At 35.8% G+C, this 15,156-nt stretch overlaps 1 protein-coding gene and 1 pseudogene across 2 annotated transcripts; one reads left to right on the top strand and one right to left on the bottom strand.

Annotated features, from left to right (window-relative positions):
- Positions 1 to 1,835: 1,835 nt before the first annotated feature.
- Positions 1,836 to 5,424, bottom strand: LOC21400956 (annotated as a pseudogene).
- A 2,507-nt stretch (positions 5,425 to 7,931) lies between these two features.
- Positions 7,932 to 13,241, top strand: LOC21400955 (sodium/hydrogen exchanger 6). Of its 2 annotated transcripts, XM_024165703.1 has the most exons (22): positions 7,932 to 8,354; positions 8,461 to 8,512; positions 8,647 to 8,706; positions 8,861 to 8,885; positions 8,989 to 9,074; positions 9,207 to 9,318; positions 9,406 to 9,468; positions 9,599 to 9,618; positions 9,706 to 9,803; positions 10,034 to 10,062; positions 10,160 to 10,191; positions 10,297 to 10,344; positions 10,452 to 10,512; positions 10,597 to 10,694; positions 10,796 to 10,871; positions 10,968 to 10,987; positions 11,158 to 11,255; positions 11,336 to 11,445; positions 11,541 to 11,630; positions 12,037 to 12,176; positions 12,283 to 12,365; positions 12,615 to 13,241. In XM_024165703.1, exons 1-22 carry the CDS (start codon positions 8,135 to 8,137, stop codon positions 12,659 to 12,661), a joined length of 1,668 nt encoding a protein of 555 aa, XP_024021471.1. In that variant the 5' UTR covers positions 7,932 to 8,134; the 3' UTR covers positions 12,662 to 13,241. The 2 variants fall into 2 exon arrangements, with proteins under 2 accessions (XP_024021471.1, XP_024021472.1); XM_024165704.1 differs by lacking the exons at positions 10,034 to 10,062; positions 10,160 to 10,191; positions 10,297 to 10,344 and having other exon boundaries at positions 7,933 to 8,354; positions 10,508 to 10,512.
- Positions 13,242 to 15,156: the final 1,915 nt, after the last annotated feature.

Here is a 15,156-nt window from a genome sequence, read left to right as displayed (position 1 = left end):
ACGAAAAAATAAATTAAAAAGAGAGAGACAAAATTGCTAATCTTACAATAGAGTTTATAGATTTAGATTATTATTTTAACTAATATAGTTATCTAATTAAAAATAATATTAATAAAAAATAAAGATTAAAAGCGGAGACTTCAGTCGAAGTATTTATCTCATTTACTAAATAAAAAAATAAAAAAATAAAAAAACTGCTGGCAAGGAGCGTTATGATTTGTGAGCCTTTGGACTCGTGGTATAGAATGCGGCCAAGGCTGGACTATGTCTATTCACTTCGCTGATTTGAATTTGTAATTTGAGTTGAGATGTGATTTTATGTGAGAGTTTTTTACTGTAGCAAAAAAGTTAGATGTGATTGTTTATGAGAGCTTTTTACTGTAGTAAAACTCGAATTCTAAACTCAAATTGGTGAAGTGAACGTATCATTGTTGAATTAGGTTTCCATCAAGTTGAAATTGGAGGATCTACTGCCAAAAAAAAAAAAAAAGTTAAAGTTGGAGGTGAGAATTTATCAAGTGGTACTCAGTACGCAGGCTTTTTTTTTTTTTTTTTTTTAAGTATTTTATACGTATATAATTTGCTCTCACAGGTTTGAAGAATCTTCAAGTTCACTCATCAGCGAGAGAAAGATATGTGATAACTTATTTTAGACACCATTGAAAGGCTATTGTAGCCTTAAAGAATTTACAAAGGCACCGGTTGAGAAGTTAGTGAACTATTGAAAGAAATTCATTAGTGGGCACTGTGTGGAATATTAATAAAATATGTAAGAGACATTTGTATCAGAAATACTCTGGTATAACAGTTCTTTGTTGTTGTTTGTTGATCACTGGTTCTTGGGTCATAGATTTTTTTAATTGCTTTTTTGAAATCAAGTTTTGTTCTGAGTTCCCTTTTGATCTTGGACACTTGTGTGTGTGTGTGTAATAGGCATCAAGAGTATTGCTGTCTAATTGGACATTATTAAAGGGAAATAGTATAAAATATGACAATATGAAAAGTTTATGAAAGTATATAGGTCAATTTTTAGTTATATAAATTAATAGGTCATAACTTGTCAAGTTATGATTCATAACCAGATAAGTTATGGACAAACTTGTCAAGTTATGGTTCATAGCCAGACAAGTTATAAACAATTATGGACAATAACTTGTCAAGTTATGGTTCATAACTAGATAAATTATGGACGAAAACAGTAATGTGGCCTATTTATTAACTTATGTAAATTATTTACCTATTAATTTTAATTCATCTCAAGTCTTAGTCTATTTTCTTTTTTCTCCCATTATTAAATACTCATGGTCACTAAATACCCATCCCATAGTGCTTGTAACACTATAGTATTTTAATTTCTAATCATAGATAAACATCAATTTATTGGACATTATTAAACAAATTTTTAAAGGTTTATTGAGGATAGATTCTAATATTTGATTAGCTTTTTCGCAAATCAAATGATAGTTTTAACTAATGCAAAGTCAATATCATTGTATATCGTGAAACAAACAAACGATGCTTTTTTCTTTTTTGTTTTTTTTCTTTCTATTTCTATTTTATTTACCTTATACCAACTAGAAGGAAGCTTCCCAAATTTGTTATCTCGGGTACATCTTTCTAAATAATAAGTTTGGATTCACATTATGTGAAGGGAAGTAGAGATGGAACTATATAAAAATAAATAAATAAATAATGAAAGTCTTTCACTGATTTGGAGAAGTGAATGGGAGGGTTCAAACTTTCCAAAACAGTTGGCGGAAATTTCTTTTTCTTTTTTTTCCCCCTCATTATAAGTAAATTTTTCAATATGTAAACAGTCATTTCATCAATAATGTTCATAATAATACTGTTGGCTCATTTATCCCAACATTATTTAGCCGCTCAACAACTTCTCCAATCGTTGGTCTCAATAAAACGTTCTGATGCTCACAAATGCAGGCCAAATCTAGCACCTGTAGCATCTCATCGTCAAAGTCTTTCCCTCTCAAAAGAGGGTCAAACGCTTGGTCTTCTTTTCCTTGGCTGTTCATTTGCTGTAACGAAGTGAACAATGGTCCGTTTAGCTCGCTGATTCGAGTTTTTAATTTGAGTTGAAATATAATTTTATGTGGAAGTCTTTTACTTTAGTAAAAAAGTTAAATGTGACTGTTTCTGAGAATTTTTTAAATGATCCGTTTAGTTCGCTGATTTGAATTGAGGTGTGATTTTATATGAGAGCTTTTTACTGTCGTAAAAAAGTTAAATGTGACTATTTTTGAGAATTTTTTATTGTAACCAAACTTGAATTTTAAACTCGACGGGGCCAACTCTCTTGCCATATTTGGCTTGAAAACCACCACTGGTCTTCCCTGTCAGCAGCTCAAGCATCACGACCCCAAAACTATACACCTCTCCTCTCAAAGTGGCTTTTATGTTGCGCATGTCGTTGGAGGGAATGTCACTCATTGTATTCCTAAAAGGCTCAATTGCAAAATCACCCCTCTCGTTGGCAAGAACCTACTGGGAGAATCCAAAATCCAACAAACGCGGTTCGAACTTTTCATTGAGCAGGATTTTGCTAGACTTGAGATTGGGATGAACAATGTGTGGGTTAGTACTTGTCTGTTGGATGTAAGCTAACCAACAACTTGCCCCTCTTGCGATCCTTAGCCGAGTAGGCCAGTCTAATTTTGATGCCTCATTGGCCTTCTCATGCAACAAGAAATCTAGACCTCCGTTTTCTATGTAAAGATATATTAAGGGCCCGTTTAGTTTGCTTATTCGAGTTTTTAATTTGAGTTGAGATGTGACTTTATGTGTGAGCTTTTTACTGTAGTCAAAAAGTTAGATATAACTATTTTTTAGAGTTTTTTACCGTAGTAAAACTCAAATTCTAAACTTGAATCAGTGAAATGAACAGAGCCGAGCCAAAAGCCGTTGTAGACAAAGTAACATTGAAGAGAGAGCAAGTCCTCATGTTGGTATTTAGAGAGAGCCTCTACTGCTGCCTTTAAGTCGCTTTCCATTGGACCAAAGTCTCCTAGGAGTTTTTTAATCGCCAGTTAGGACCCATTTGCAAAAGTTGCCTTGTAGACCAAGCTGAAACTCCCACAACCTATGATGTTTGCTTCACTGAAGTTGTCAGTTGCTTTCAAGACTTCAGATATGGTATGGTTCTTGATTCCATTGGAGTCATTTGGAAACAATGTGACTACCCCGGCCTCAGGAGCAACTACTGAAGTGTTGGAATTGCTAAAAACTGTGTTCAAATTGATCCGTTCGGTTTCCCGTGACAAAATCTGGTGACAATAAATCCGGTGCCAAGATATATCCCAATTATGAGTTTAACCACGTTCTTTCTTGATATTCCCTGGGTTGTAGCTGGTTGTTGATCTTGAGGCCTTGGTTTTGAGCAAGCGCATTGCAAAGCTGGACAACCACACAACCCCCGGTTTCCATCAAAGTTGGAGCTCGGAAAAGTATCAAACTGACCTCCAGATGGAACAATACCCTGGAGATCATTGTATGCCACACTGAAATATAACAAGAAATGCAGACCTTTTAGTGAAGCAGGGATTTCATCAGTTAGATGGTTTCTGGACAGGTCCAATTTTTCCAAGTTAGTGAGGCTAGGCATTTGATCCGGTATGCTGCCAGAGAAGTTGTTGTTGTTGAGTTCCAACACATGGAGAAACTTCAGTTGGCCAATCTCCTCTGGTATATTGCCACTGAGGTTGTTGTTACCCAAGTGTATAGCAGGAGCAAGATTTGAGAGCCCATTGTATTGCTGATTTGTAGCATTATTGGGCATCACAAACACAGGCAACTCCAGATAACTCCGGTTCACCTGATCAGACACTCCTGATGTCAAAGCTGGAAGCCCACAGAGCTCCTTTTGAAATTCACCAGAAATGGGATTCCTAGACAAGTCTAAGTAGAACAGGCCCGGAAGACTCCCCAACCAACCAGGAATAGGACCGGTTAAGAGATTAACAGACAAATCCGAAACCTGAAGCATCTTAAGCTTGGCGAGCCAAGTGGGTACTCTACCAGATAATAAGCAACCACCCAAACCAAGAACTTGAATATTTTGGAACCCATCAGGGCCTATAATGCTCTCATCCTCGGGCATGGCTTCATTCATGAAGTTTTTAGACAGAACCAAATTGGTCAAAGTCTTACTGGTCTTCAGAATGTTAAGTGCCCCGGTAATGTTGGTAAGGGTATTGTTGGAGATTGAGAGAAAAGAGAGTGATTTTAAATCAAGTATCTCTGGCAAGACCTGACCTTTTAGTCGATTTGCTGCGAGTCTAATTGCTGTCAACGACTTACAAGTGTAAAGGCTCGAGGGTGTCTCACCTGTGAAGTTGTTTCCGAGGTCTAAAGTGGCAAGCCTTTGAAGCGCAGAGAAATCGAAGCCAGAAAGATTGCCCACCAGAGAGTTGACCCGCAGATTCAGCGTCGACAGATTGGTGCACTTCATCAGAGATGAAGGCATGAACCCAGTGAAGTTATTGATGTGAAGAAGCAATTTCTCTAAACTTGCGAGCTTCCCAATATCCTCCGGAATTGAACCGTTGAGTTGGTTGGAGTAGAGCTCAAGAATCCGGAGCTTGCTCAACTGACCAACGCCGTCTCCGATGGGCCCGGCGAGGCGATTCACAGGCAGAGAGATATGTTCCAACGTCACGATGCTGTATATTTCGTCCGGGATCGGTCCATAAAGATTGTTGAAGCCTGCACGGAACTCCTCAAGCTTCGAACAACTTCCGATTCTCCGATGAATTTCTCCGGTAAATTCATTGTAGGAGAAGTCCAACAGCCTAAGGGAAGAAGCACTGGTATTGCCATTGTTGCAAAATACGGGAATGGAACCAGAAAAAACTGTTGTTGCTAATATTGAAGCTGGTGAGAGTCCCTGCAGCCATCGCTGGCTGGAACAACGAAGTTGGAATTACTCCTTCAAACAAATTGCTCGACAAGTCAATCATCTTGAGAAAGCTGTTGTTCTGGCTTAAATTAAAATGTTGTCAAATTGCCCTGAAGTCGGTTATAGCCAAGTCAAGGACCTCAAGTCGATTAAGCAACGAAAAGAAATCAGAAGGGAGAGAACCAGAGAGGGAATTATGTGACAGATTGAGTTGGGCTAGATAAGTGAGGTTTGTGAAAGATGGCGAGATATTGCTCGGAGGCCTCTGAAAGGAAGCCATAGACGCGTTACACGGTCGCCACCACCACCGACAACGTCGCAGTAAACTCCTTCCCAAAGGCAGCAATCTGCCCAGTTGAGCGCTTTAGCCGATGAGGATAAGTTGAGAGAGAATTCTCGGAGGAATCTCTGTCGTTTTTGTTGCAGGCGCTTTGGACAAATCGTCGTTGGAATGTTGGTTTTACGAGCAGGATCAAGATCAGCTGGAAGAGGACAGAGAGTTTGGAACCTTTCATCTGAAAAATACGTAAAAGTGATTAATCGTCGTCTTCAATGGCACTGAATTGAATCATAAGCGCGCATTTTGTTTTGTCTTTGTGCCGTTTGTTCAGACAAAGTGTTTGATGACTCGGACATGGATTCATGGAAGATAAGTTGACTTGGAAAAAATGTATACTGTAGCCTATAAGTGAAGCCGTGAAGTAATTTGTTGGAATAAAAATGTATAACTGTGTTGTTCTGACTCTTGACTTCTCCATTTTCTTTTCCATTATTTCCACGGTCCATTTCACACCAAGAGAATAATTGACTAAGCATAAACAACAAATATCATAATAAAAAAAGTGATTTTTTCGTACGCATGGTGTATTAATAGGTCAATTTTTTTTAACCGTTAAATTTATGTACCTTTTAATTTTTACGTGATTTTATATAAATTTAATGGATAAAAAAACATAACTTACTTAAAAAGGTCAAAAAAAAAACCTACAAATAACATATATTGGCCAAAAACATATTACTTTATTTGCAGTAGAAAAAAAAAACAATAATAACATGTATTTGTCAAACGTAATGCGATGTAACAAGTCACAAGTATGATGTACAAGCAAAAACTGTGGTTTTGAAAAATTATGATAACAATAACAAAAGCTACAAATGATTGTAAATGGTTTAAGGTCATATATCATTGTATCTATGAATTCTAAAATATCATTAGCATATACTTGTAATAAAAGTTTCATAAATTGGTCATTTTATGGTGGGATGGGATATTTGAGCAGTGTGCGTTTTCTAGGAATCATATTAAGATGATTTTATTTTTTTCAATAATTTGCATGTGGATTCAAACTTAAAACCTTATTGTTATAAACTAATCAACTCAATGAGTTCTAAGTAGTTAATTTATTATTAATGACATAAAATGAAAGGCAATTATACAACACTTACCTGTTATTCTTTTTTTTATATAATTTTTTTTTCATGTTTGGTAGAACCTTTTATTTTTTTGAAAAAAAAAAAAATTGCTAGGAATATTGTGGCTAGAACCTTACCCATTATTCTTTGCAACTTCGAATTAACTGAGAGAACCTTTAAATGCTTGATAAATTCCCCTACCTAAGGAGCACCTTCAGCTTTAAATTTAGGCATCGTTCAGTTCGCAAATTCGAATTTTTAATTTCAGTTGAAATGTGATTTTATGTGAGAGTTTTTTACTATAGCAGAAAAGTTATATGTGACTTTTTGTGAGAGCTTTTAACTGTAACAAAACTAGAATTGAAAACTCAAATAGGTGAAATGAACGAAACTTTAGTTAAGTAGAAAATTAACCTCCATTGTCAATAAACAAAGAAATAAATAACAGCATATAAATGGATAGAGGATGAGATTCTTGTTAAACAAATAAATGAGCATACATAAATGGGTAGCAAATGTGATTCTTGTTACATCTCAAAATTAAAAGAAAGAAAATAGTAAAATAGTACATATCTCATGGTTTTTTTTTTCCTTCCTCTTTATCCATTTATAGTTTTGATCTTTATATCATAAATAAAAAATATGTCCGTCTGGATCTCGATTATAATGATGACGAGTTTCATCCACTTAAATATTAATCTAGTAGTGGTTTTCATATTATGTTTTAGCGCTTTTTATATGCTTTTGTGATAAAGTAGCTTTAAAAAGCCATTCCTTAAGATTTTAAGCAAAAACAAAGATTAACAACTGATAATTTATTATGGAGTTATAGTTTATATTCTTTGCAAGAACTGTACGATGGATTCTTCTCTATTCTTTAATCAAAACAATAATTTGACTGTTTCGTTTATTATAATAAATGTTTTTTTATATTAATTTACGGTTATAATATTCGTTTTGCTTGAATGAAAATAAATATTGTACTCTTTTCAAAATAAAAAATGTGTGTATTTTTGGGTAAATTGTACCCATCACCCTAAACTTGTTGTAATTTGTAAATTAACACTCCGAACTTTTAGATTTTGTTCATTTTACTAATTCGAGTTTTCAATTATAAGTTTTTACGTTAAAAGTTCTCAGAAAATATCACATTTAATTTTTTTTATTGCAGTTAAAAATTTTTAAAAAATGTCACATCTCAACTCAAATTGAAAACTTAAATCTGCGAAGCGAACGATGCCTTAATTTTAACAATTAGAACCTTCAATTTAAGGATCATTGGCAATATAGTTCGATCAATAATGGAAGCCAAGCATTCTAAAAAAAATAGATATTGGAAGGCAAGCAATTAGGTTCAAAATGCAAAATTTTAAGAGTAATTTGGGTGCATTTAGACAGAATTCTTGGGGTATTTCCGTTAATTAAAATTGGCAACCGGAATCATATCTCGAATATATTTTCTTAAGAATTAATTCTTTTTTAGAAGGGTAAGAATTAATCCTTTTCACGTGTCAAACAAGGGCATTTTCCCCCGAATAGACAATCAACATTTGGAATTTAGCAGACGATCAGAACTAAGGAAAAATGCGCTTTGCTGAAAAGTAAATTTTGTCCCACTTTGACCCACACCCATTTTAATCACTTTTCTTCCCGTGGGAAACCGAGCGGTTTGCGAAGAAAACAAGAAAAACGCTCCGCACACACAGAAAAACGAGGTACCCAACCCGAAAAACCGGCACCGGAAGCTGGAATTAATCGGCGATCGAGGTGCTTAGGATTCGAAGTGGTCGTCGATAGCTTCGAGGACCGACAATGGCGGTTGAGGACGCTCAGTTGATGGGGCTGCGAATATCGCCGTCGGACTCTAACGGAAGCTCTATTCCGACACCCACGCCGGGAAAGGAGCAGCAAGCCGCCGGCGTCGGGATTCTTCTGCAGATCATGATGCTTGTCCTCTCCTTCGTCCTCGGCCACGTTCTCCGCCGTCACAAATTCTATTATCTTCCAGAGGCCAGTGCTTCCCTTTTGATAGGTATTTATTCGACTAACCTAGCTCTTATTAGTAATTAGGGCTATTAATTAGCAGTTTGTTTTAGAAAAATGCGAATTTGGATTTTACATTATTATTTCTGTGGCAGGTTTAATTGTTGGTGGACTTGCTAACATCTCAAATACTGAAAATAGCATCAGGTCTTTTTTGCATTAATCTATAATCATAAACCCACTTTTTCCATTTCCTTAATTATTTTTTTTTTTGTTTCATACCGGAAATGGATTGATTTTGAGCTGACTAGAAAATTTTCTTCTGCTGCTAAATTGTGCAGATCATGGTTCAATTTTCACGAGGAGTTTTTCTTCCTGTTTCTCTTACCTCCAATCATATTATATCCAATCCAAACCATTCGATTTTTTTTTCTTTTGTTTAAAATTTCTCGTTAGAGCTTTTTTTTTATTATTATTTTTATGTTAAAGTTTTGATACTTAAACTGGCGAATTTTGCTACTACAAAGTGGTTTTCTTTGACACACTAGCTCTTACTCAGTCAGGATTCAGTCTTCCACCTGTAAGTCTTGGGGCACTTTCGTGATCTTTGCTTGTTTTGTGCATTCTAATTTAGCTTACCTGCCTTCTAATGCGATTTGCATAATGGGATTTCGTCTTTGTAGAAACCTTTCTTCTCAAATTTTGGAGCCATTGTCACATTTGCCATCCTAGGAACTTTTATAGCCTCAATTGTTACTGGCGTTTTAGTGTAAGCTTTCTTCATTCACACAATCGCCTTTGTCTTCCTTTTCAATTGCGGAAAAAAGAAAAGAAAAAATTAATTTAGTCTTGAAGGGTTCTCCTCTAAGTTGTTTCTTTTTGTTACTATTTTCTGGTGCAGTTACCTTGGTGGTCTGGTGTTCCTCATGTATAAGCTTCCGTTTGTGGAGTGTCTAATGTTTGGTGCTCTTATATCAGCGACTGATCCGGTCACTGTTTTGTCTATATTTCAGGTTTTTTGTGCTCTGATTTTCTTTTTTCTCTTTCTTAATCTCACAATTACTATACTAAAATGCATACCAAATTAAATGGTATACTAGGAACTCGGCACGGATATGAACCTATATGCCTTGGTTTTTGGGGAATCCGTCTTGAATGATGCTGTAAGATTTTACTGCGACGTTACTTTATAATCTATTTCTTTTGATTTTTTGTATCTATTGATTCTTTTCTTTTAAATACTGATTGTGTCTACTTGGTATTGTTTATGAACGTTATTGCACGGTCTGGTAGATGGCAATTTCATTGTACAGGTATATTGACTAAAAATTTTACTTTTTTACGACTGTTAGAATGGTTTTGTGTTTTAGTTCTAACTCAAGTACTATTCTTCTATGCAGGACAATGTCAATGGTAAAAAGTCATTTATCATCAGGAGAAAACTTCTTCATGGTGATTGTCAGGTTTCTTGAGACCTTCGTTGGATCGATGTCTGCAGGTCACTTTTTAGTTTTCTTTAAATTCTTATAGGGTTTATCCATTTTCAAATCAAGTTTGACTTCAACGTAACTGTTGTGTCAATTATAATATGTACTTGTGTTTATGGGAGATAGCATTATTTGCACTGCATATTTCTTTTGCAGGTGTTGGCATTTGATTTACTTGCCTTCATAACATATGTAATTTTTTAAAGACGTCTACTAACATGCATTACGTATTGCTCTGCAGGTGTTGGCGTTGCATTTATTTCTGCTTTGATATCCTTTTGATCAATCACTCTTTTATTTGGCCTGTCTCTTACTCTCAATAAGTTTTTATTTGGAAAGTTCCATGTGAAACCTTAATTCTCAGTACCTTTTTAAGTATGCAGGGTTAGACATTGACAAGTGAGTACTCATTCACATAGCAATTTTGCTGCCATAGTTTTGTTAATTTTGTGTGTATCTGAAAATTTTCAGAGCCTAACATCCTTCATCTTTGTCGTTGTTCAGCCTGCAGAACTTGGAGTGTTGTCTATTTGTTCTTTTTCCATATTTCTCGTAAGGGCTTTCCTTTGCCATTAATTTTTCGTGCATTATGAATTTCTTTTTTACGTTAGGGCTTGTCTTGCATGCAGTTTAACATAAGAATAAAACTATTTCTTTAGGTACATGCTTGCAGAAGGTCTTAGCCTCTCTGGTATTGTGTCAATATTGTTCACAGGAATTGTAAGTGGAAGTACATAGTTGTCATGTGTTATTACTTACTTTATGTTGCAGCAGTGGTACAATAATGTCAGTGATCTGAAATAGGTCATGAAGCATTACTCGTACTCAAACTTGTCGGAAAATTCTCAACGATTTGTCTCTGCCTTTTTTCATTTGATATCATCACTCGCAGAGACATTTGTGTAAGTGAATTTACTGCTTTCTTATCATAATCTTGTGATTAAAATTTATGTACTCATTACACCTTTATACCTGTCCTTTTTTTTTTTTTTGGGACTTGCAGTTTTATATACATGGGCTTCGATATCGCCATGGAACAGCATAGCTGGTCACATGTTGGATTCATCTTTTTCTCAATTGTATCCTTGCATCATCTGCCTACATTTAAAGTTATAGTTATCCTCTGTCAATAGAACCTTCCCGTTTTTCCCTAACTGGATTTATAATTTCTCTAGATATTTATCATAGTTGCAAGGTACGTGTTATGCATTTACTAAATTACAAGTTACAAGACTTTGCCGGCAAATCTTACCTTTGACAGATTTTTTTCATTTATTTTGAGTCTTCAATATTAAGAAGCTCCATAATAAGTCTCTGTCTTTTTCTGGGAAACTATAAATCAATTTGGTCTGTGATTGTTTGTAGGGCAGCAAATGTCTTCTCATGTGCATACTTGGTCAATTTGGTTAGACCGGCACATAGACAAATACCTTTAAAACATCAGAAAGCCCTTTGGTACAGTGGTAAGAAAGAGTTTTCTTTACAGATTGTATGGAATTTTGAATTCATGATATTGCCTCATTATAGTTTCTTGCTTGAGTAGGACTCCGAGGGGCTATGGCTTTTGCCCTTGCTCTGCAATCAGTTCACGATCTTCCAGAAGGACATGGCCAAACCATATTCACTGCAACCACTGCCATAGTTGTTTTGACGGTAGATGGTGTCTGTTCCCATTAGGCTATATTTTTAAAGGCATCTTATCCTCATAATTCTTGTGGTTTACATGTTATTGTCTGACAATGGCTCAGGTGTTATTGATTGGAGGCTCAACAGGCACCATGCTTGAAGCTTTGCAAGTTGTAGGTGATGGCCATGATGGTCCATTACCATTAGGTGATGTAAGTATTCCAAAAAGATGTGAATTTTAGATTTGTTATAGATAGGTATTTATATCCTTACTACTATTGTATGGTTACTTGGTGGTAATTGGTAAGCTCGTTAGATCCGCCAGTTAAAGATTCTTTTCTATCCAGGATAGTGTTATAGATTTAGTAGAAGTTTTGAATGGTGTAATGGAGGACAGGTTTTTTTTGGCTGTAGATTTATTTGTGTCTGAAAAACAGAATTTTAGTGCTGGGCAGTTGGTAAATTGTTAATATATTGGAGTTAATCATGGATGGTAGCCTATTATAAGCAAAGACAAATAAATCTGGTTGGTTTGTATCCTTTGGTGTATAAGAAAGCAGTCACAAGCAAAATATAGTAGTTACTTATCAACTGTTTTGCTGCTTTTCTTTGTCCCAGAATTTTGAAGGGAACAATGGGTATCTCGCTCCATCTACCCAGAATTATGAAGGGAACCATGGGTATCATGCTCCTCCTTACGATGAGGAACCATCCTCAGGGAGCAGGATAAAGATGAAACTTAAGGAGTTCCACAAGAGGTAGCATCTGGACCATACACAGTTATACATTCTGTCGCGAGAGTTTTTTCTTTTTAATTAATTTCCTTGGCAAATAATTTTTCTGTCTACCCTCTCATGTTTGCAGCACGACATCGTTTTCAGCATTGGACCGCAACTACCTTACACCATTCTTTACGAGTCAAAATGGAGATGACGTAGATGGCGATGGTAAATAGATTTGACGCTGCTATCTATTATTCACATTTAAAACCTTATGCTCACACACAACAGCAATAAGTCCCTTAGCTTTATCTATATGGCTTCTTTCATAGCTTAATCGCTCTTACAATCATATCGGTATGTACATGCACGTCTTGATATTTATAAGCATACGTATTCAATATTTGTCTTCTTGGGGAACATATGTATATGTTTTCATGACCTTTTCTTTATGTTAATTTCCATTTGATGCAACAGATGAGCCAGTGCCAATGCCTAGTTCTAGAAGGAGTTACCGCGGTTAGGCCTAATATATGTAGGTGATATTTCGTAGAACAACATATATGATCAAAGATGGAGCCCGCTTGTATATAACTTACAAACTTGTTGCTCAAGTATAGCTGCAAAGGTGAACTTACAGTGCACAATTGTCGTCAGCATTTAGGAAATACAGTTGCCTAATTGTGGACGTTTGACATCCAGAGACATTTTACCCACAGCATATACATAGACAGTGTATTTTCACAATTGGGGCATTTAGTTGCCAAATTCTCCCATCAAATTGATTGACTCACCACTAATCTATCGTATAGCATCTGTAAATACCAAATCTAGATATTTTTGAAATTATTGCTCACATGTTGCGTTCACCACATTTTAAATATCTGGTGGTGTCACTTTATTATCTTTTCTTTCTTTTATCTTTTTCCTTGGAGGGAGACATGACAAGTCTACTATGCTGCTGTTGGGTTATTGTTGACTTTTTTCTTTCTTTCCTTTTTTTTTTTCTTTTTGTCACAAGAAGTTTATGGCTCACATGAAGCCTCAAATATAGACCTAAGAAAGTGGCTAATGTATCATTATCACGGCGGAGCACTTAACCAAGCATGATCTCTCTAATTATAAAGCAAATGTCCTTTTCTTTGGTATCTTTTTCTCCAATTGTGCAGTTGCACCCAGTTCTTTGTCTTTGGGGGATTTTTGTAACTATCCATCAAATATCCTATAATATTGCTGGGTGTTCCAACCAATAAGAATGGAGAACTGTTGTGTTGACTCATTGATCGACAAATGCATTCCTTTGGTTGAAGAAGCTTTTATTTTCTCCATAATCAAAAAAAGAGAAATGGCAGATAACGGAAATAACCTAGGTTATATGGTAGTAAATAGTTTAGGGAAATGGTAGGAAATAAGCGAAAATTTAGAAGTTATGAAGGTAAATAGGTCAATTTACCAACTTATGAAAATTAATAGGTCATTCTGTATTTCTAATTTTTCATTTCTAAATTTACTCGTTTCTTCTATAGAACTATGAGTGGCGCCCGTGACCGGAGGCTAGCGATCAGCGTAATCTGTTAGGTTATGGATTATAATATAATAGATTATGGTCAGCGTCGGTGTAATTTGTCAAGTTACGGATCATAAACTGATAGATTATGGCCAACAGTCGGTGTAATCTGTCAGGTTATGGCTGGCGGCCGGCCGGAGACCCACCGGCGGCCGGTACAACCTATCAGGTTATGGATCATAACATGTTAGGTTATGGTCGACTGCGGGTGTAACCTATCAGTTTATGGATCATAGGTTATGCCCGGCTGTATGTATAATATAAGTGTCAGCTTTTTTATTATTTTTTCCTTTTATGTTGAATCTTCTCTCTTCTCTCTTTTTCTCACTCTAGTCTTCATCGTCTCTCTCTCTGGTCTCTCCCTGTCACTCTCTCTCTCCTGAACTCCCCTCCCTCTGATGACCTTTTCTCTCCCCTGCTCTCTCTCTCCTCCGGTTCTCTCGTCTCTCTCAGATATCTCCTCCGTCGACCTCTCTCTACCTCTTTCTTTGACCTGTGATGAAGCTTCTCGCCGTTGAAGATCTAGACGCTTTCTCGTCAGGACAATCTTTATCACGAGGGATGGCGCGGTCGAAGTGGACAATGAGTGGTAGGATCAACGACGCAGCGGCTAGCGATGACAGAATCGCCATATAGAGAAGACAAAACCGTAGATTAAAGAAGACGGACTCGATACTTTTTGTGGTGCAAGGCCATTGGTTTTCGATCGCCGTTGAGAGGATTCAATGTCATGAGACGTCGTGGTATAGATCGGTAGTTGAAGAGAGAGAGAGAGAGAACTTGTGCTTGTTTTTTAAAGAGAGAGAGAAGAGAACGAGTGTTAGGATTTATTTTGGTACGAGAAGAAAAAAAATAAAAGGTGTGAAAATGTTGTACTTAATTAAGGCTAATTTTGTAATTTTATTTAGGTGTAACTCTGAATTTACACTAAAATAGTCTATTTACTAACATTATTTTGAATCTTAGTCTATTAATTTTATTTCCTCTCTTAATTTGGCCTTTTTCCCTCCTTCTCTCAATAGTTTATTTACTACAATTGTTAATAAATACTTTTATTTTTAAATGAAGATTGTTAGGGTAAAAAAATGAGTTGATTAACAAAAAAAAAAAAAGATATAGTAAGTATTGTGAAAATTTAAAAAATAGTAAAGACTGAATAAAACGTGTATATACTTGGAGGCTTAGCTATGATTTTTAGAAAATTAGGCCATGCATTTCATGAAAAATAAATAGAAAATAGGAATGTCGAAAGCAGTGTTTGAAGTTGAAGGAGCGAGTTGCGAAGTAATGTAAAGAAAAGCAACAATTGAATCATAATCGATGTAGGATTCTTCACTTCTTTCTCGCTTAAAACCATGCATCAGACTTCATCTCGAATGACACTTAAGTGACTAGAGAAAGAAGAACTCTGCATTTTTTTTTTCTTTTTGATGTGTGTGTGTATAAGATCGG

This window comes from Morus notabilis, unplaced genomic scaffold, assembly GCF_000414095.1.
Source record: "Morus notabilis unplaced genomic scaffold, ASM41409v2 Scaffold1315, whole genome shotgun sequence".
Lineage (NCBI taxonomy): Eukaryota > Viridiplantae > Streptophyta > Magnoliopsida > Rosales > Moraceae > Morus > Morus notabilis.
This window is presented reverse-complemented; position numbering and strand designations above follow the sequence as displayed.

What these genes read in the sequence shown, in the direction of transcription:
- LOC21400955 (XM_024165703.1), top strand. Translation starts at nt 8,135, where the DNA reads ATGGCGGTTGAGGACGCTCAGTTGATGGGGCTGCGAATATCGCCGTCG. An exon ending in TCACTCGCAGAGACATTTGT is followed by an intron (nt 10,695 to 10,795) that starts GTAAGTGAATTT and finishes TGGGACTTGCAG; the next exon opens with TTTTATATACATGGGCTTCG. An exon ending in GATTCATCTTTTTCTCAATT is followed by an intron (nt 10,872 to 10,967) that starts GTATCCTTGCAT and finishes TAATTTCTCTAG; the next exon opens with ATATTTATCATAGTTGCAAG.